The 14,485-nt window shown below is 41.6% G+C and overlaps 1 protein-coding gene across 1 annotated transcript in view; it reads left to right on the top strand.

The window, feature by feature from the left end:
* LOC146646530 (uncharacterized) overlaps window positions 1-13,158 on the top strand; it is a 29,096-nt gene extending 15,938 nt beyond the window's left edge. The window contains exons 60-102 of the mRNA XM_085392240.1: window positions 162-329; window positions 544-743; window positions 842-954; window positions 1,101-1,207; window positions 1,316-1,492; window positions 1,738-1,946; window positions 2,044-2,138; window positions 2,246-2,271; window positions 2,482-2,503; window positions 2,597-2,624; window positions 2,733-2,817; window positions 2,938-3,084; window positions 3,172-3,383; window positions 3,471-3,574; window positions 3,664-3,782; window positions 3,885-4,052; window positions 4,269-4,468; window positions 4,567-4,679; window positions 4,832-4,938; window positions 5,146-5,313; window positions 5,530-5,729; window positions 5,828-5,940; window positions 6,087-6,193; window positions 6,302-6,478; window positions 6,724-6,932; window positions 7,030-7,124; window positions 7,232-7,257; window positions 7,456-7,477; window positions 7,571-7,598; window positions 7,707-7,791; window positions 7,912-8,058; window positions 8,146-8,357; window positions 8,445-8,548; window positions 8,638-8,756; window positions 8,859-9,026; window positions 9,243-9,442; window positions 9,541-9,653; window positions 9,806-9,912; window positions 10,121-10,288; window positions 10,505-10,704; window positions 10,803-10,915; window positions 11,062-11,168; window positions 11,277-13,158. Of these exons, the coding sequence (XP_085248366.1) occupies window positions 162-329; window positions 544-743; window positions 842-954; window positions 1,101-1,207; window positions 1,316-1,492; window positions 1,738-1,946; window positions 2,044-2,138; window positions 2,246-2,271; window positions 2,482-2,503; window positions 2,597-2,624; window positions 2,733-2,817; window positions 2,938-3,084; window positions 3,172-3,383; window positions 3,471-3,574; window positions 3,664-3,782; window positions 3,885-4,052; window positions 4,269-4,468; window positions 4,567-4,679; window positions 4,832-4,938; window positions 5,146-5,313; window positions 5,530-5,729; window positions 5,828-5,940; window positions 6,087-6,193; window positions 6,302-6,478; window positions 6,724-6,932; window positions 7,030-7,124; window positions 7,232-7,257; window positions 7,456-7,477; window positions 7,571-7,598; window positions 7,707-7,791; window positions 7,912-8,058; window positions 8,146-8,357; window positions 8,445-8,548; window positions 8,638-8,756; window positions 8,859-9,026; window positions 9,243-9,442; window positions 9,541-9,653; window positions 9,806-9,912; window positions 10,121-10,288; window positions 10,505-10,704; window positions 10,803-10,915; window positions 11,062-11,168; window positions 11,277-11,453 (5,565 nt within the window). The 3' untranslated portion in view covers window positions 11,454-13,158. The remainder of the gene's footprint in view (window positions 1-161; window positions 330-543; window positions 744-841; window positions 955-1,100; window positions 1,208-1,315; window positions 1,493-1,737; window positions 1,947-2,043; window positions 2,139-2,245; window positions 2,272-2,481; window positions 2,504-2,596; window positions 2,625-2,732; window positions 2,818-2,937; window positions 3,085-3,171; window positions 3,384-3,470; window positions 3,575-3,663; window positions 3,783-3,884; window positions 4,053-4,268; window positions 4,469-4,566; window positions 4,680-4,831; window positions 4,939-5,145; window positions 5,314-5,529; window positions 5,730-5,827; window positions 5,941-6,086; window positions 6,194-6,301; window positions 6,479-6,723; window positions 6,933-7,029; window positions 7,125-7,231; window positions 7,258-7,455; window positions 7,478-7,570; window positions 7,599-7,706; window positions 7,792-7,911; window positions 8,059-8,145; window positions 8,358-8,444; window positions 8,549-8,637; window positions 8,757-8,858; window positions 9,027-9,242; window positions 9,443-9,540; window positions 9,654-9,805; window positions 9,913-10,120; window positions 10,289-10,504; window positions 10,705-10,802; window positions 10,916-11,061; window positions 11,169-11,276) is intronic.
* Window positions 13,159-14,485: the final 1,327 nt, after the last annotated feature.

The following is a 14,485-nucleotide window of genomic DNA, read 5'->3' on the forward strand; positions in this document are numbered from 1 at the left end:
CAAAATTGTAGACTTAAGAAGACAAACACAGGAGTTTATTTTGCCATATAAAAAATACAAGCAAATCATAGAACACACTTTCTTTGGTTGCAAACTGTAATCCTTTACCCACAGCATTGGTCATTACTGCTGTCTGATATTATGTTGATTCCTTGTTGTAGGCTGGATTGTTGTCAACGCTCAATCCCTCTGAGGTGGCACAGCTGCTACTGAGCTCTGGAGCCTCAAATAACACAGATTTTATTGATCTTGTGTTTGAACAACTTGAACAGGGCAACGCTCTAAAAAATGTGGATGAATTCCTGACACAGCTGACAGCCAATGGACAGGTAGGCTAGCCTCCTAAAAGGGTGAAGGAGGACAATGCGGATATTTGATTCCAGAAGTAAACAGAATAAAACATCGGTCTCAACCGCTACATCCATTGTTGGCTATTGTATCTTAGAAAACAAATGGTTACAGCCTTTGTACCATGTTGTATGAGTGTACTTCCAACATGCAATCTCACATTTGCTTATGTCTTTTTCCACTTTAATATGACAGACCCCACATTTCCAGCCTGTTGTGAGAGATCGGGTCATGAATACGACCTTCATCATCATCAGTCCACATTTCTCCACTTTCACGACAAACGACTATGAACTTTGGTTCCATGTGAAACTGATTCCTATCCTTGCCAGTTTTACTCCAGAAATGCTGATAAACACAACCACAACCATCAGCTGCACAAACTACCAAGTCATGTGAGTAGCTTTCTTGGAGCAATCAAGATTTTGGTGTAACAGAAAATGACAATAGTGACAAAGAACAGCATGAGAACGTTTTCTTTCAACTGTTGCAGTGTGAGTGGGTTGGCTTTAGTTATCCAGGACATGCCACTGTACAGACGGCAAGAGATCACACATGGTCTGCTGGGCTACCTAAGAAATGCTGACAATGCCATCAATGAGCCAGGTAGGGCAGACATAGGGTGCGTTATGTGCTTTCCAGTGTGAAATGTCTGGAAAAGCACTCAGACAAAAAACTTAAATTCTTTCATGTCTACCAGTCAGAAACCTTCCTAAATTGAGCACATCTTAAGTTTTGTCTGCGTGTCTTAGCTTGCAGGCAACAAAATGAGAGCGATGCCCAATGGGTTAAAGCAAATCTGGGTCCATTCATCCAATATTCAGCGTACTCTGACCTCAAAGACTTCAACATCTCTACGGTAATCTTCATATTACTCTTCCTGTGTTTCTTGAGAATAGCAAAGCAAAATTCTGGAAATTATACAAAAGACATGCATTTCATGAATTCTACTTTTTTGTATCCATAGCTGACAGTTCTGGACGTTCTTTCACCATCGCAGAAGGCTGAACTAATCCTAGATCCAAACAGTGGTGCTTTAAACAATGCAAATGTTGTAAGGGAGGTGTTGACAAGCTTGACAGAGACCAGTGATTATGAGCAGCTCAACCAATTCTTCCAGGCTTTTGCAAACATCAACAAGCAGGTGAATTCTCATTGGTAACCTTACCTCAGTGCAAACATCAACAAATGTTAACAGTGTTCTTTCATAAGCCTGCTCAAGTGTTTAACTCAAAATGATCCATTTCTGATATGCTTCATGCCTTGAGGCATCCCTGCTGTACAGAAGTACAAAGATTTAGTTTAGATAAGCTCCCCCTCACCTCCACATTTCCACAAAGACTTCAGGACTTCCTCTCTGACCTTATTATGATCCCCTTCTCTTTTCAGAGAAATGTCACCTTCATCCAAAATCCAGATGTGCGAGACACCATTTTGAACCTGACCTTGACAGCCCTTGCTCCTCAGCTTAAAGACTTTCAGCCAGAAGACTATCAACAGTGGTTCCAGGTTTATTTGGTTCCTGTGATGGCGAGCATCCTTCCTAGCAGCTTGCGGGTGATCCCCAGTAACATCACCTGTGAATCCTACCAGGCTATGTAAGATATTTCTGATATCCACAGTTAGACATTTGGGTGTGCACAATGCCAAGCTGAGGCTCCTGACAAGTCACAATGAATTCTTTTCTTCCTTTAGATACGATGGTCTTGCGCAGAGTTTGGCAGCATTGCCACTGGACCTTTCACAGGGCGTGAGATCAAGCAAGCAGTACCTCCAGGACACATTCCCACGTATGTGGCAAATAGGCTTTCCTGACTAAACTTTTCTCAAAAGCCCAGTACCAGCACTGTAATGACTACTCCATTGATTTGTTTCCTTTCTTTTTCTTCCCAAACAGGCTGCTCAGTTCCAGCTTCCTTTGTGGTAAGATTAGTTTTTTGGGGTGTGTGTGTGTGTGTGTGTTGGGGGGGGGGGGGGGGGGGGGGGGGGGGGGGGGGGGGTGTCTTACATGGGTTATCTAATAGTTGATCCAGGTTTGGCACACTAATTGGGCCAACTGTGACAAAGTCAAGGTATTTACACTTGAAGAAGATGTTTCCACTATACTAACAATCATATTTTCTTTGTCTTCAGTGCAAGGTGACCCCAGTTCATGGTAAGTCTGTCTAAAAGTAGACATTTCAACTCAAAGGATATAAATGCATTCTGAAGGACTATTATCTGACACACAACCATTCTCTTTTCACAGTGAATCTCATTTGTGATGGAGTTGATGGGTGGGTGAAATGCCGTTTTGTTCAATGTTGATTCTGTCTAGGTAAAATTCGTTAACACAGTGCAAATAAGGGGGCATTGGATTTCAATTTATTGTGTTTTTTCCACAGTTCAAAGCTTGAACAAATCCTGTCAGCTGGCAATTCCTCGGCAGCCCTGTGCAATTTCACCATCACAGAACATGCCTGTTCCTCTGTAAGATTCCTTTTTAAACTCCAAAAACAGAACATGGATTTTGCCCCATTATGGTTCTGAGACAAATCTCCATGAGCTCTGACAAAATGGCTGTATTCTTTGTCAATTTTCTTTTTCAAGGCTCCCTATCTCACATCCAGCAACTTGGTCACACTGCTGAACTGCACACTGAAAAGCCAAAACATATACCCAGTAGAAGTCTGGAAGCTTTTCTTCCAAAAAGCCTCTGCTGTACTGGACCAGGCCCTTGAGACATTTGCTAACATGGTAAGTACAAAATCACATTTTCACAATATTGCCGTTTCCCTGCGTGAAGTTTGGGTCCAGCTACAATTATTTTTCTGCCAATTCAAGGCCAGCAACAACACTTACCCGACCTCGTCAAATGTGCTCGAGGCTCTTGGAGAAGTGAGAATTGACAACTTCAACCAGGCACAACTACAGAGTGAGGAGTTCATTACCAGCTGGTTCAAAACAAAGATCCGTCCGTTTCTGGCCGTTCCATCTTTCAACTTCCTATTTTGCCTTAGCTCCAAAAACTTCAGCTGCCAGACATACCAGACTGTGTAAGTAAATATGAGACATATTGCTCTATTCTGCAAACTTGCAGTTGACTAGAAGTTTAGATGTTGAAAGCTTTCTCTCAAATGTAGCATTCAGGCATTTGGAAGCCAAAAGGCATCCATGGACAGAGACACACAGCAAGCAGTCTTCACTCACTTCATCAAACCGTTCTTGTCAAGAAATGACTCAACAGGTAAAAGGAGAAACTCAAGCTCACTTTGGTTTTTCCATGACAACATGTGGTATATTACCCTGTCAATAACTTTCTTGCTTTTTCTGCAGATCCTGGCTGTGTCTCATCTATCACGGGGAGCCAAGCGTGGTTAAAGGCAAACCTTGGCGACTTCTCTGATTTTGCAACTGTGCAGGACTTGCAAGCCTTCAATCCTAATTTGTCCACTGTGAGTGCCAACTGCAGATGTACATCTTCCTGTAAACGGAATTCTTTTACCCAGAACATTTCCATGACTGCTGTCTTATATTATGCTGGTTCTCTTTTGTAGGCTGAATTGTTGTCAGTCCTCAGTCCTTCTCAGATGGCACAGCTGGTACTGAGTTTGGGAGCCTCCAATAACACAGATTTGATTGATCGTGTGTTTGAGCGACTGCAAGAGGGCAACGCTCTAAAAAATGTGGATGGATTCCTCACACAACTGACAGCCAATGGACAGGTATGCTAGGCTTCTAAAAGGGTGAAGGAGGACAATCCTGGTGTTTTATTCCAGCAGGATAAGACAGAATAAGACATTTGCTAAACCGCTACACAAGTCTTCAAGGAGTCTATCATAGAAAAGAATTGCTTGCAGCCTTTGTGCCATGTTGTATGAGTACATTTGCAACATGCAGTCTCTGTATTGCTTAGCTTCTTTTCCACCTCAATTTCACAGATGCCAATTTTCCAGCCTGTTGTGAGAGATCGGATCATGAATACGACCTTCATCGTCATCAGTCCACATTTCTCCACTTTCACGACAAACGACTATGAACTTTGGTTCCATGTGAAACTGATTCCTATCCTTGCCAGTTTTACTCCAGAAATGCTGATAAACACAACCACAACCATCAGCTGCACAAACTACCAAGTCATGTGAGTAGCTTTCTTGGAGCAATCAAGATTTTGTTGTAAATGAAAATGACAATAGTGACAAAGAACAGCATGAGAACGTTTTCTTTCAACTGTTGCAGTGTGAGTGGGTTGGCTTTAGTTATCCAGGAGATGCCACTGTACAGACGGCAAGAGATCACACATGGTCTGCTGGGCTACCTAAGAAATGCTGACAATGCCATCAATGAGCCAGGTAGGGCAAACATAGGGTGCGTTATGTGCTTTCCAGTGTGAAATGTCTTGAAAAGCACTCAGACAAAAAACTTGCCCACAAATTCTTTCATGTCTACCTGTCAGAAACCTTCCTAAATTGAGCACATCCTAACTTTTGTTTGCATGCCTTAGCTTGCAGGCAACAAAATGAGAGTGATGCCCAATGGGTTAAAGCAAATCTGGGTCCATTCATCCAATATACAGCGTACTCTGACCTCAAAGACTTCAACATCTCTACGGTAAGCCCTACATTGCACTTCTAGTCCTCCCTTAAGAGCAGAAAAACAAAATTGTAGACTTAAGAAGACAAACACAGGAGTTTATTTTGCCATATAAAAAATACAAGCAAATCATAGAGCACACTTTCTTTGGTTGCAAACTGTAATCCTTTACCCACAGCATTGGTCATTACTGCTGTCTGATATTATGTTGATTCCCTGTTGTAGGCTGGATTGTTGTCGACGCTCAATCCCTCTGAGGTGGCACAGCTGCTACTGAGCTCTGGAGCCTCAAATAACACAGATTTTATTGATCTTGTGTTTGAACAACTTGAACAGGGCAACGCTCTAAAAAATGTGGATGAATTCCTGACACAGCTGACAGCCAATGGACAGGTAGGCTAGCCTCCTAAAAGGGTGAAGGAGGACAATGCGGATATTTGATTCCAGAAGTAAATACAGAATAAAACATCGGTCTCAACCGCTACATCTATTGTTGGCTATTGTATCTTAGAAAACAAATGGTTACAGCCTTTGTACCATGTTGTATGAGTGTACTTCCAACATGCAATCTCACATTTGCTTATGTCTTTTTCCACTTTAACATGACAGAGCCCACATTTCCAGCCTGTTGTGAGAGATCGGGTCATGAATACGACCTTCATCATCATCAGTCCACATTTCTCCACTTTCACGACAAACGACTATGAACTTTGGTTCCATGTGAAACTGATTCCTATCCTTGCCAGTTTTACTCCAGAAATGCTGATAAACACAACCACAACCATCAGCTGCACGAACTACCAAGTCATGTGAGTAGTTTTCTTGGAGCAATCAAGATTTTGGTGTAACAGAAAATGACAATAGTGACAAAGAACAGCATGAGAACGTTTTCTTTCAACTGTTGCAGTGTGAGTGGGTTGGCTTTAGTTATCCAGGAGATGCCACTGTACAGACGGCAAGAGATCACACATGGTCTGCTGGGCTACCTAAGAAATGCTGACAATGCCATCAATGAGCCAGGTAGGGCAGACATAGGGTGTGTTATGTGCTTTCCAGTGTGAAATGTCTAGAAAAGCACTCAGACAAAAAACTTAAATTCTTTCATGTCTACCAGTCAGAAACCTTCCTAAATTGAGCACATCTTAAGTTTTGTCTGCATGTCTTAGCTTGCAGGCAACAAAATGAGAGCGATGCCCAATGGGTTAAAGCAAATCTGGGTCCATTCATCCAATATTCAGCGTACTCTGACCTCAAAGACTTCAACATCTCTACGGTAATCTTCATATTACTCTTCCTGTCTTTCTTGAGAATAGCAAAGCAAAATTCTGGAAATTATACAAAAGACATGCATTTCATGAATTCTACTTTTTTGTATCCATAGCTGACAGTTCTGGATGTTCTTTCACCATCGCAGAAGGCTGAACTAATCCTAGATCCAAACAGTGGTGCTTTAAACAATGCAAATGTTGTAAGGGAGGTGTTGACAAGCTTGACAGAGACCAGTGATTATGAGCAGCTCAACCAATTCTTCCAGGCTTTTGCAAACATCAACAAGCAGGTGAATTCTCATTGGTAACCTTACCTCAGTGCAAACATCAACAAATGTTAACAGTGTTCTTTCATAAGCCTGCTCAAGTGTTTAACTCAAAATGATCCATTTCTGATATGCTTCATGCCTTGAGGCATCCCTGCTGTACAGAAGTACAAAGATTTAGTTTAGATAAGCTCCCCCTCACCTCCACATTTCCACAAAGACTTCAGGACTTCCTCTCTGACCTTATTATGATCCCCTTCTCTTTTCAGAGAAATGTCACCTTCATCCAAAATCCAGATGTGCGAGACACCATTTTGAACCTTACCTTGACAGCCCTTGCTCCTCAGCTTAAAGACTTTCAGCCAGAAGACTATCAACAGTGGTTCCAGGTTTATTTGGTTCCTGTGATGGCGAGCATCCTTCCTAGCAGCTTGCGGGTGATCCCCAGTAACATCACCTGTGAATCCTACCAGGCTATGTAAGATATTTCTGATATCCACAGTTAGACATTTGGGTGTGCACAATGCCAAGCTGAGGCTCCTGACAAGTCACAATGAATTCTTTTCTTCCTTTAGATACGATGGTCTTGCGCAGAGTTTGGCAGCATTGCCACTGGACCTTTCACAGGGCGTGAGATCAAGCAAGCAGTACCTCCAGGACACATTCCCACGTATGTGGCAAATAGGCTTTCCTGACTAAACTTTTCTCAAAAGCCCAGTACCAGCACTGTAATGACTACTCCATTGATTTGTTTCCTTTCTTTTTCTTCCCAAACAGGCTGCTCAGTTCCAGCTTCCTTTGTGGTAAGATTAGTTTTTTGGGGTGTGTGTGTGTGTGTGTGTGTTGGGGGGGGGGGGGGGGGGGGGAGTGTCTTACATGGGTTATCCAATAGTTGATCCAGGTTTGGCACACTAATTGGGCCAACTGTGACAAAGTCAAGGTATTTACACTTGAAGAAGATGTTTCCACTATACTAACAATCATATTTTCTTTGTCTTCAGTGCAAGGTGACCCCAGTTCATGGTAAGTCTGTCTAAAAGTAGACATTTCAACTCTAAGGATATAAATGCATTCTGAAGGACTATTATCTGACACACAACCATTCTCTTTTCACAGTGAATCTCATTTGTGATGGAGTTGATGGGTGGGTGAAATGCCGTTTTGTTCAATGTTGATTCTGTCTAGGTAAAATTCGTTAACACAGTGCAAATAAGGGGGCATTGGATTTCAATTTATTGTGTTTTTTCCACAGTTCAAAGCTTGAACAAATCCTGTCAGCTGGCAATTCCTCGGCAGCCCTGTGCAATTTCACCATCACAGAACATGCCTGTTCCTCTGTAAGATTCCTTTTTAAACTCCAAAAACAGAACATGGATTTTGCCCCATTATGGTTCTGAGACAAATCTCCATGAGCTCTGACAAAATGGCTGTATTCTTTGTCAATTTTCTTTTTCAAGGCTCCCTATCTCACATCCAGCAACTTGGTCACACTGCTGAACTGCACACTGAAAAGCCAAAACATATACCCAGTAGAAGTCTGGAAGCTTTTCTTCCAAAAAGCCTCTGCTGTACTGGACCAGGCCCTTGAGACATTTGCTAACATGGTAAGTACAAAATCACATTTTCACAATATTGCCGTTTCCCTGCGTGAAGTTTGGGTCCAGCTACAATTATTTTTCTGCCAATTCAAGGCCAGCAACAACACTTACCCGACCTCGTCAAATGTGCTCGAGGCTCTTGGAGAAGTGAGAATTGACAACTTCAACCAGGCACAACTACAGAGTGAGGAGTTCATTACCAGCTGGTTCAAGACAAAGATCCGTCCGTTTCTGGCCGTTCCATCTTTCAACTTCCTATTTTGCCTTAGCTCCAAAAACTTCAGCTGCCAGACATACCAGACTGTGTAAGTAAATATGAGACATATTGCTCTATTCTGCAAACTTGCAGTTGACTAGAAGTTTAGATGTTGAAAGCTTTCTCTCAAATGTAGCATTCAGGCATTTGGAAGCCAAAAGGCATCCATGGACAGAGACACACAGCAAGCAGTCTTCACTCACTTCATCAAACCGTTCTTGTCAAGAAATGACTCAACAGGTAAAAGGAGAAACTCAAGCTCACTTTGGTTTTTCCATGACAACATGTGGTATATTACCCTGTCAATAACTTTCTTGCTTTTTCTGCAGATCCTGGCTGTGTCTCATCTATCACGGGGAGCCAAGGGTGGCTAAAGGCAAACCTTGGCGACTTCTCTGATTTTGCAACTGTGCAGGACTTGCAAGCCTTCAATCCTAATTTGTCCACTGTGAGTGCCAACTGCAGATGTACATCTTCCTGTAAACGGAATTCTTTTACCCAGAACATTTCCATGACTGCGGTCTTATATTATGCTGGTTCTCTTTTGTAGGCTGAATTGTTGTCAGTCCTCAGTCCTTCTCAGATGGCACAGCTGGTACTGAGTTTGGGAGCCTCCAATAACACAGATTTGATTGATCGTGTGTTTGAGCGACTGCAAGAGGGCAACGCTCTAAAAAATGTGGATGGATTCCTCACACAACTGACAGCCAATGGACAGGTATGCTAGGCTTCTAAAAGGGTGAAGGAGGACAATCCTGGTGTTTTATTCCAGCAGGATAAGACAGAATAAGACATTTGCTAAACCGCTACACAAGTCTTCATGGAGTCTATCATAGAAAAGAATTGCTTGCTGCCTTTGTGCCATGTTGTATGAGTACATTTGCAACATGCAGTCTCTGTATTGCTTAGCTTCTTTTCCACCTCAATTTCACAGATGCCAATTTTCCAGCCTGTTGTGAGAGATCGGATCATGAATACGACCTTCATCGTCATCAGTCCACATTTCTCCACTTTCACGACAAACGACTATGAACTTTGGTTCCATGTGAAACTGATTCCTATCCTTGCCAGTTTTACTCCAGAAATGCTGATAAACACAACCACAAAAATCAGCTGCATGAACTACCAAGTCATGTGAGTAGCTTTCTTGGAGCAATCAAGATTTTGTTGCAAATGAAAATGACAATAGTGACAAAGAACAGCATGAGAACGTTTTCTTTCAACTGTTGCAGTGTGAGTGGGTTGGCTTTAGTTATCCAGGAGATGCCACTGTATAGACGGCAAGAGATCACACGTGGTCTGCTGGGCTATCTAAGAAATGCTGAAAATGCCATCAATGAGCCAGGTAGGGCAGACATAGGGTGCGTTATGTGCTTTCCAGTGTGAAATGTCTTGAAAAGCACTCAGACAAAAAACTTGCCCACAAATTCTTTCATGTCTACCAGTCAGAAACCTTCCTAAATTGAGCACATCCTAACTTTTGTTTGCATGCCTTAGCTTGCAGGCAACAAAATGAGAGTGATGCCCAATGGGTTAAAGCAAATCTGGGTCCATTCGTCCAATATACAGCGTACTCTGACCTCAAAGACTTCAACATCTCTACGGTAAGCCCTACATTGCACTTCTAGTCCTCCCTTAAGAACAGGAAAACAAAATTGTAGACTTAAGAAGACAAACACAGGAGTTTATTTTGCCATATCAAAAAGTACAAGCAAATCATAGAGCACACTTTCTTTGGTTGCAAACTGTAATCCTTTACCCACAGCATTGGTCATTACTGCTGTCTGATATTATGTTGATTCCCTGTTGTAGGCTGGATTGTTGTCGACGCTCAATCCCTCTGAGGTGGCACAGCTGCTACTGAGCTCTGGAGCCTCAAATAACACAGATTTTATTGATCTTGTGTTTGAACAACTTGAACAGGGCAACGCTCTAAAAAATGTGGATGAATTCCTGACACAGCTGACAGCCAATGGACAGGTAGGCTAGCCTCCTAAAAGGGTGAAGGAGGACAATGCGGATATTTGATTCCAGAAGTAAATACAGAATAACACATCGGTCTCAACCGCTACATCCATTGTTGGCTATTGTATCTTAGAAAACAAATGGTTACAGCCTTTGTACCATGTTGTATGAGTGTACTTCCAACATGCAATCTCACATTTGCTTATGTCTTTTTCCACTTTAACATGACAGACCCCACATTTCCAGCCTGTTGTGAGAGATCGGGTCATGAATACGACCTTCATCATCATCAGTCCACATTTCTCCACTTTCACGACAAACGACTATGAACTTTGGTTCCATGTGAAACTGATTCCTATCCTTGCCGGTTTTACTCCAGAAATGCTCATAAACGCAACCACAAAAATCAGCTGCACAAACTACCAAGTCATGTGAGTAGCTTTCTTGGAGCAATCAAGATTTTGGTGTAACAGAAAATGACAATAGTGACAAAGAACAGCATGAGAATGTTTTCTTTCAACTGTTGCAGTGTGAGTGGATTGGCTTTAGTTATCCAGGAGATGCCACTGTACAGACGGCAAGAGATCACACATGGTCTGCTGGGCTACCTAAGAAATGCTGACAATGCCATCAATGAGCCAGGTAGGGCAGACATAGGGTGCGTTATGTGCTTTCCAGTGTGAAATGTCTAGAAAAGCACTCAGACAAAAAACTTAAATTCTTTCATGTCTACCAGTCACAAACCTTGCTAAATTGAGCACATCCTAACTTTTGTCTGCATGTCTTAGCTTGCAGGCAACAAAATGAGAGTGATGCCCAATGGGTTAAAGCAAATCTGGGTCCATTCATCCAATATTCAGCGTACTCTGACCTCAAAGACTTCAACATCTCTACGGTAATCTTCATATTACTCTTCCTGTCTTTCTTGAGAATAGCAAAGCAAAATTCTGGAAATCATACAAAAGACATGCATTTCATGAATTCTACTTTTTTGTATCCATAGCTGGCAGTTCTGGACGTTCTTTCACCATCGCAGAAGGCTGATCTAATCCTAGATCCAAAAAGTGGAGCTTTAAATGACGCATGTTTTGTAAAGGAGGTGTTGAGAAGCTTGACAGAGACCTGTGATTATGAGAAGCTCAACCAATTCTTCCAGGCTCTTGCAAAGCGCGGCTGCTGAGTGAGCCCTCATCTGGGACTCTCATCAGCTCTTTCTGGGACAGTGGCGCGGCTGCCCCTCTGTTGGTCTTCCTTGGTCTCTTGTGTTCTGGGGGCCTCTGGATGTCTGGAGTTTTGATCTCCTCCATACCTGCTTCATGCCCTGGAGGACGGGGCAGTGGCTCCCCCACACTCTCTAGCAGATTATTACATGAAGGAACCTTTTAAAAACAAGCGCGTTCATGCTCACAGGTGTACACACGGGTGCTCACAGACACAAACGACACCCTTTTTGGCTCCTACCTCAAAGCACACAGTGCGCTGTCGATCTTACACAATAACGTTTAATAAATAGCATTTACTGTTATATTCACATAAATCATCATGATGTTGTTTATTCTATTGCTCTCATTTTCTTCTGCTTGTTTTCTTGTTTCATTCTCAACAGGTGATCCAGGTGATTGATATATGTATTTTTTGTCTGCTTATTTTGTTGGTTTTTGTTTTTTGCCCTTTATCCCCGTCCCTCTTCTCCGCTGTTTTTCTTTCCCTCTTTCTTTCTCCCCTCTCTTTTCATCATTCAAGTCTGTCCCTTATCTAGCAAGTGAAAATAAAAAATAAAATAAACAATAAAAGGTGAATCAAATAGACCATTACAGCACGGCTGGGAGGGTCCATTTGGTAAAGTAAATCCGTTGGGCATCTTTCTTCGCCTTTAGACAATAATTCTGATGGCAAAAGAACCAAACGGGACAGGCAAAAAAAAAAACAAAACCCCAACACAAAAACAAAACAAAAACAAAGTGCTCGCTCGTAGGGGGTCATTTGATTGTTGGGTTTTTCTCTGTATGTATTATTGTAGGGCCTACCTTACAATATAAAGCACTTTGAGGTGACTGTTGTTCTGATTTGGTGCTATATAAATTGAATTGAATTGAATTGAATTAAATATATTCAATAATTTGGTGTTTTGATTATGATTCTAATTGTGGTCACTTTCCGTATGTTTATACATACATTGTGACTTTAAGTTTGGAGAACTGTTACTTCTTTAACAGCAAATGCCAACTATAGGTGTTGTTGGGTTATAAGAACACAGTTTATGGTACAGCTGTGCCAAACGTCATATTGAACTGACAACACTTAGAAATGAAGCTACAAAGCAAAGATGCCTCATTTTGTTAAATGCCTGTTTCCTCAAGTCCTCTTGTAGGATATCTTCCTCACCTCCTCTGCTTCCATCTCTGCAGGAGGCTCTGAAATGCAAGGAGAGGGGTCAAAAAGAGGAATCAAGGATGTGCAATCTGTAAAATAAAAAAAGGCAATGTGCGTGTGTCATTCAGTCACAGCATGCTGAGCTTGCATGAAAGGGAGAAGGTATAGCAGGTGTCCTTGTTACTTAACTTGGCACTAGTCCCCGAACTCAGTGAATGAACCATTCATGGACACTGTAAACACCGTGCCCTGTGAATCGAGACATTGTCACCCTGGACCACTCCCTAGATGGAAATTAATTCCTGGATGGAAATGCATGATTAAAGTGGAACAAATACCCAGAAGTACTTTTCAATTTTTTGCATGTAAGGGACAAAATGCTAAAGAAGAAAAAGGCCTCGGACAAAATTCCATTTTTTTTCTTTTATCAGCTTAATGACATAGATGCTTTTTTAAAATCAGAAAAAACAACTAAAACCAAGCGTTCTCATTTACAACCATTTAAGCACATTATAAATGTTATAAAATAAATGTACAATATGCTCTCTGAGTACAGCTTGCTAATACTGGTTGGACCTCTTTCAGAACTGCCTCAATACAGCAAAAATATTTACAATGCAAATAAAATGCATTTTGCATATTATTCAAATACAGTTGGTAAAAATATCCCTTTATAAAAAGGGAACTGAATCAGGCAGGTGATTTCTGACACTTGGCCTCTATGTCACCACTGGAGAGATGAGCATGGTTATTTCTTAAAGCATATAGTTAGGGCTGGACCAGGTGAGCCTGAATCCTCCCTTACTGCCTCAATACTTAATTGCACAAATTCACCAAGGAAATATTCCCCAGAGAACTTGGCAGCATCATGTAACTTTTGCAGATGTGTCAACATGATGTGAATTTCCTGTTCAACAAAATCCCAAAGATCAGAATCAGAATCAGAATGGGGTTTATTGCCAAATGTTGAGCAGGTTTACAACATTAGGAAATTGCTGCGGTGCTTCAGTGCAAACATGATGTCCTATTGTATTTATATGTGGTGACTGCAGAGGTGACTTAAACTCTTTTTTTGTTTCTGTTCTTGTCATGTTCAAGTTTACTTTCCAAAACCATAAATATACCATTCATTTAAATGCACATGATTTATTTTATTAAATGCGTGCAAATGCTAACAGCAACCATTTAAAACTAAGTTTATTGTGGAGTATTTCTTCTCTTTTTCCCCATCGTTTCTGGATTTTTTAAAGCAGATTAGATCAGAACTAATTGCTGTTTCTTCCTTTAGTTTTTGAAACCAGTTCTTTGCGTTCATAATATTTGACTGAGTAATGATTATTATTGAATGATTATTTGATTTGATTTGATATACCTTTATTAGTCCCACAAGGGGAAATTTCATGTTAAGGCTGCCGACCTATTGCACGCAATGGCAGCGCCATCTTACCCTCCGACCATACATACGTTACACAAAACATCATATAACAATGGAAAATGCACCACATGAGGAAAGATAAGGAGAAAAAAAAAAAACTCCCCCCAGACTGAGCTCCAACAGGGAGATCAGTTTGAGAACAGTAAAAAACACCTCTGCACATAGCACATGAAAAAAAATTGTTAATACACCAAAGAAACACATGACAAGCAACAGGGGTGGGTAAAGGGTGAGAGACCGCCGAATTAGACAGTACATGCGGGCCTGCGTGCGCTGGCCTCCTTGATCCACCGTCAGCATCGGAAGGGAATAAGCGTCAAAGGCGTTTGGAAAGGGAGGGGGGATGAGTGTGTGCATATCAGTGTATATGTATGTGTGTGCGTGTCCAGAGTTCAGCTGAGACA

The sequence above is a fragment of the Rhamphochromis longiceps genome, linkage group LG19, assembly GCF_057381845.1.
Source record: "Rhamphochromis longiceps isolate RC_006_pf linkage group LG19, R_longiceps_female_GT1.1, whole genome shotgun sequence".
Lineage (NCBI taxonomy): Eukaryota > Metazoa > Chordata > Actinopteri > Cichliformes > Cichlidae > Rhamphochromis > Rhamphochromis longiceps.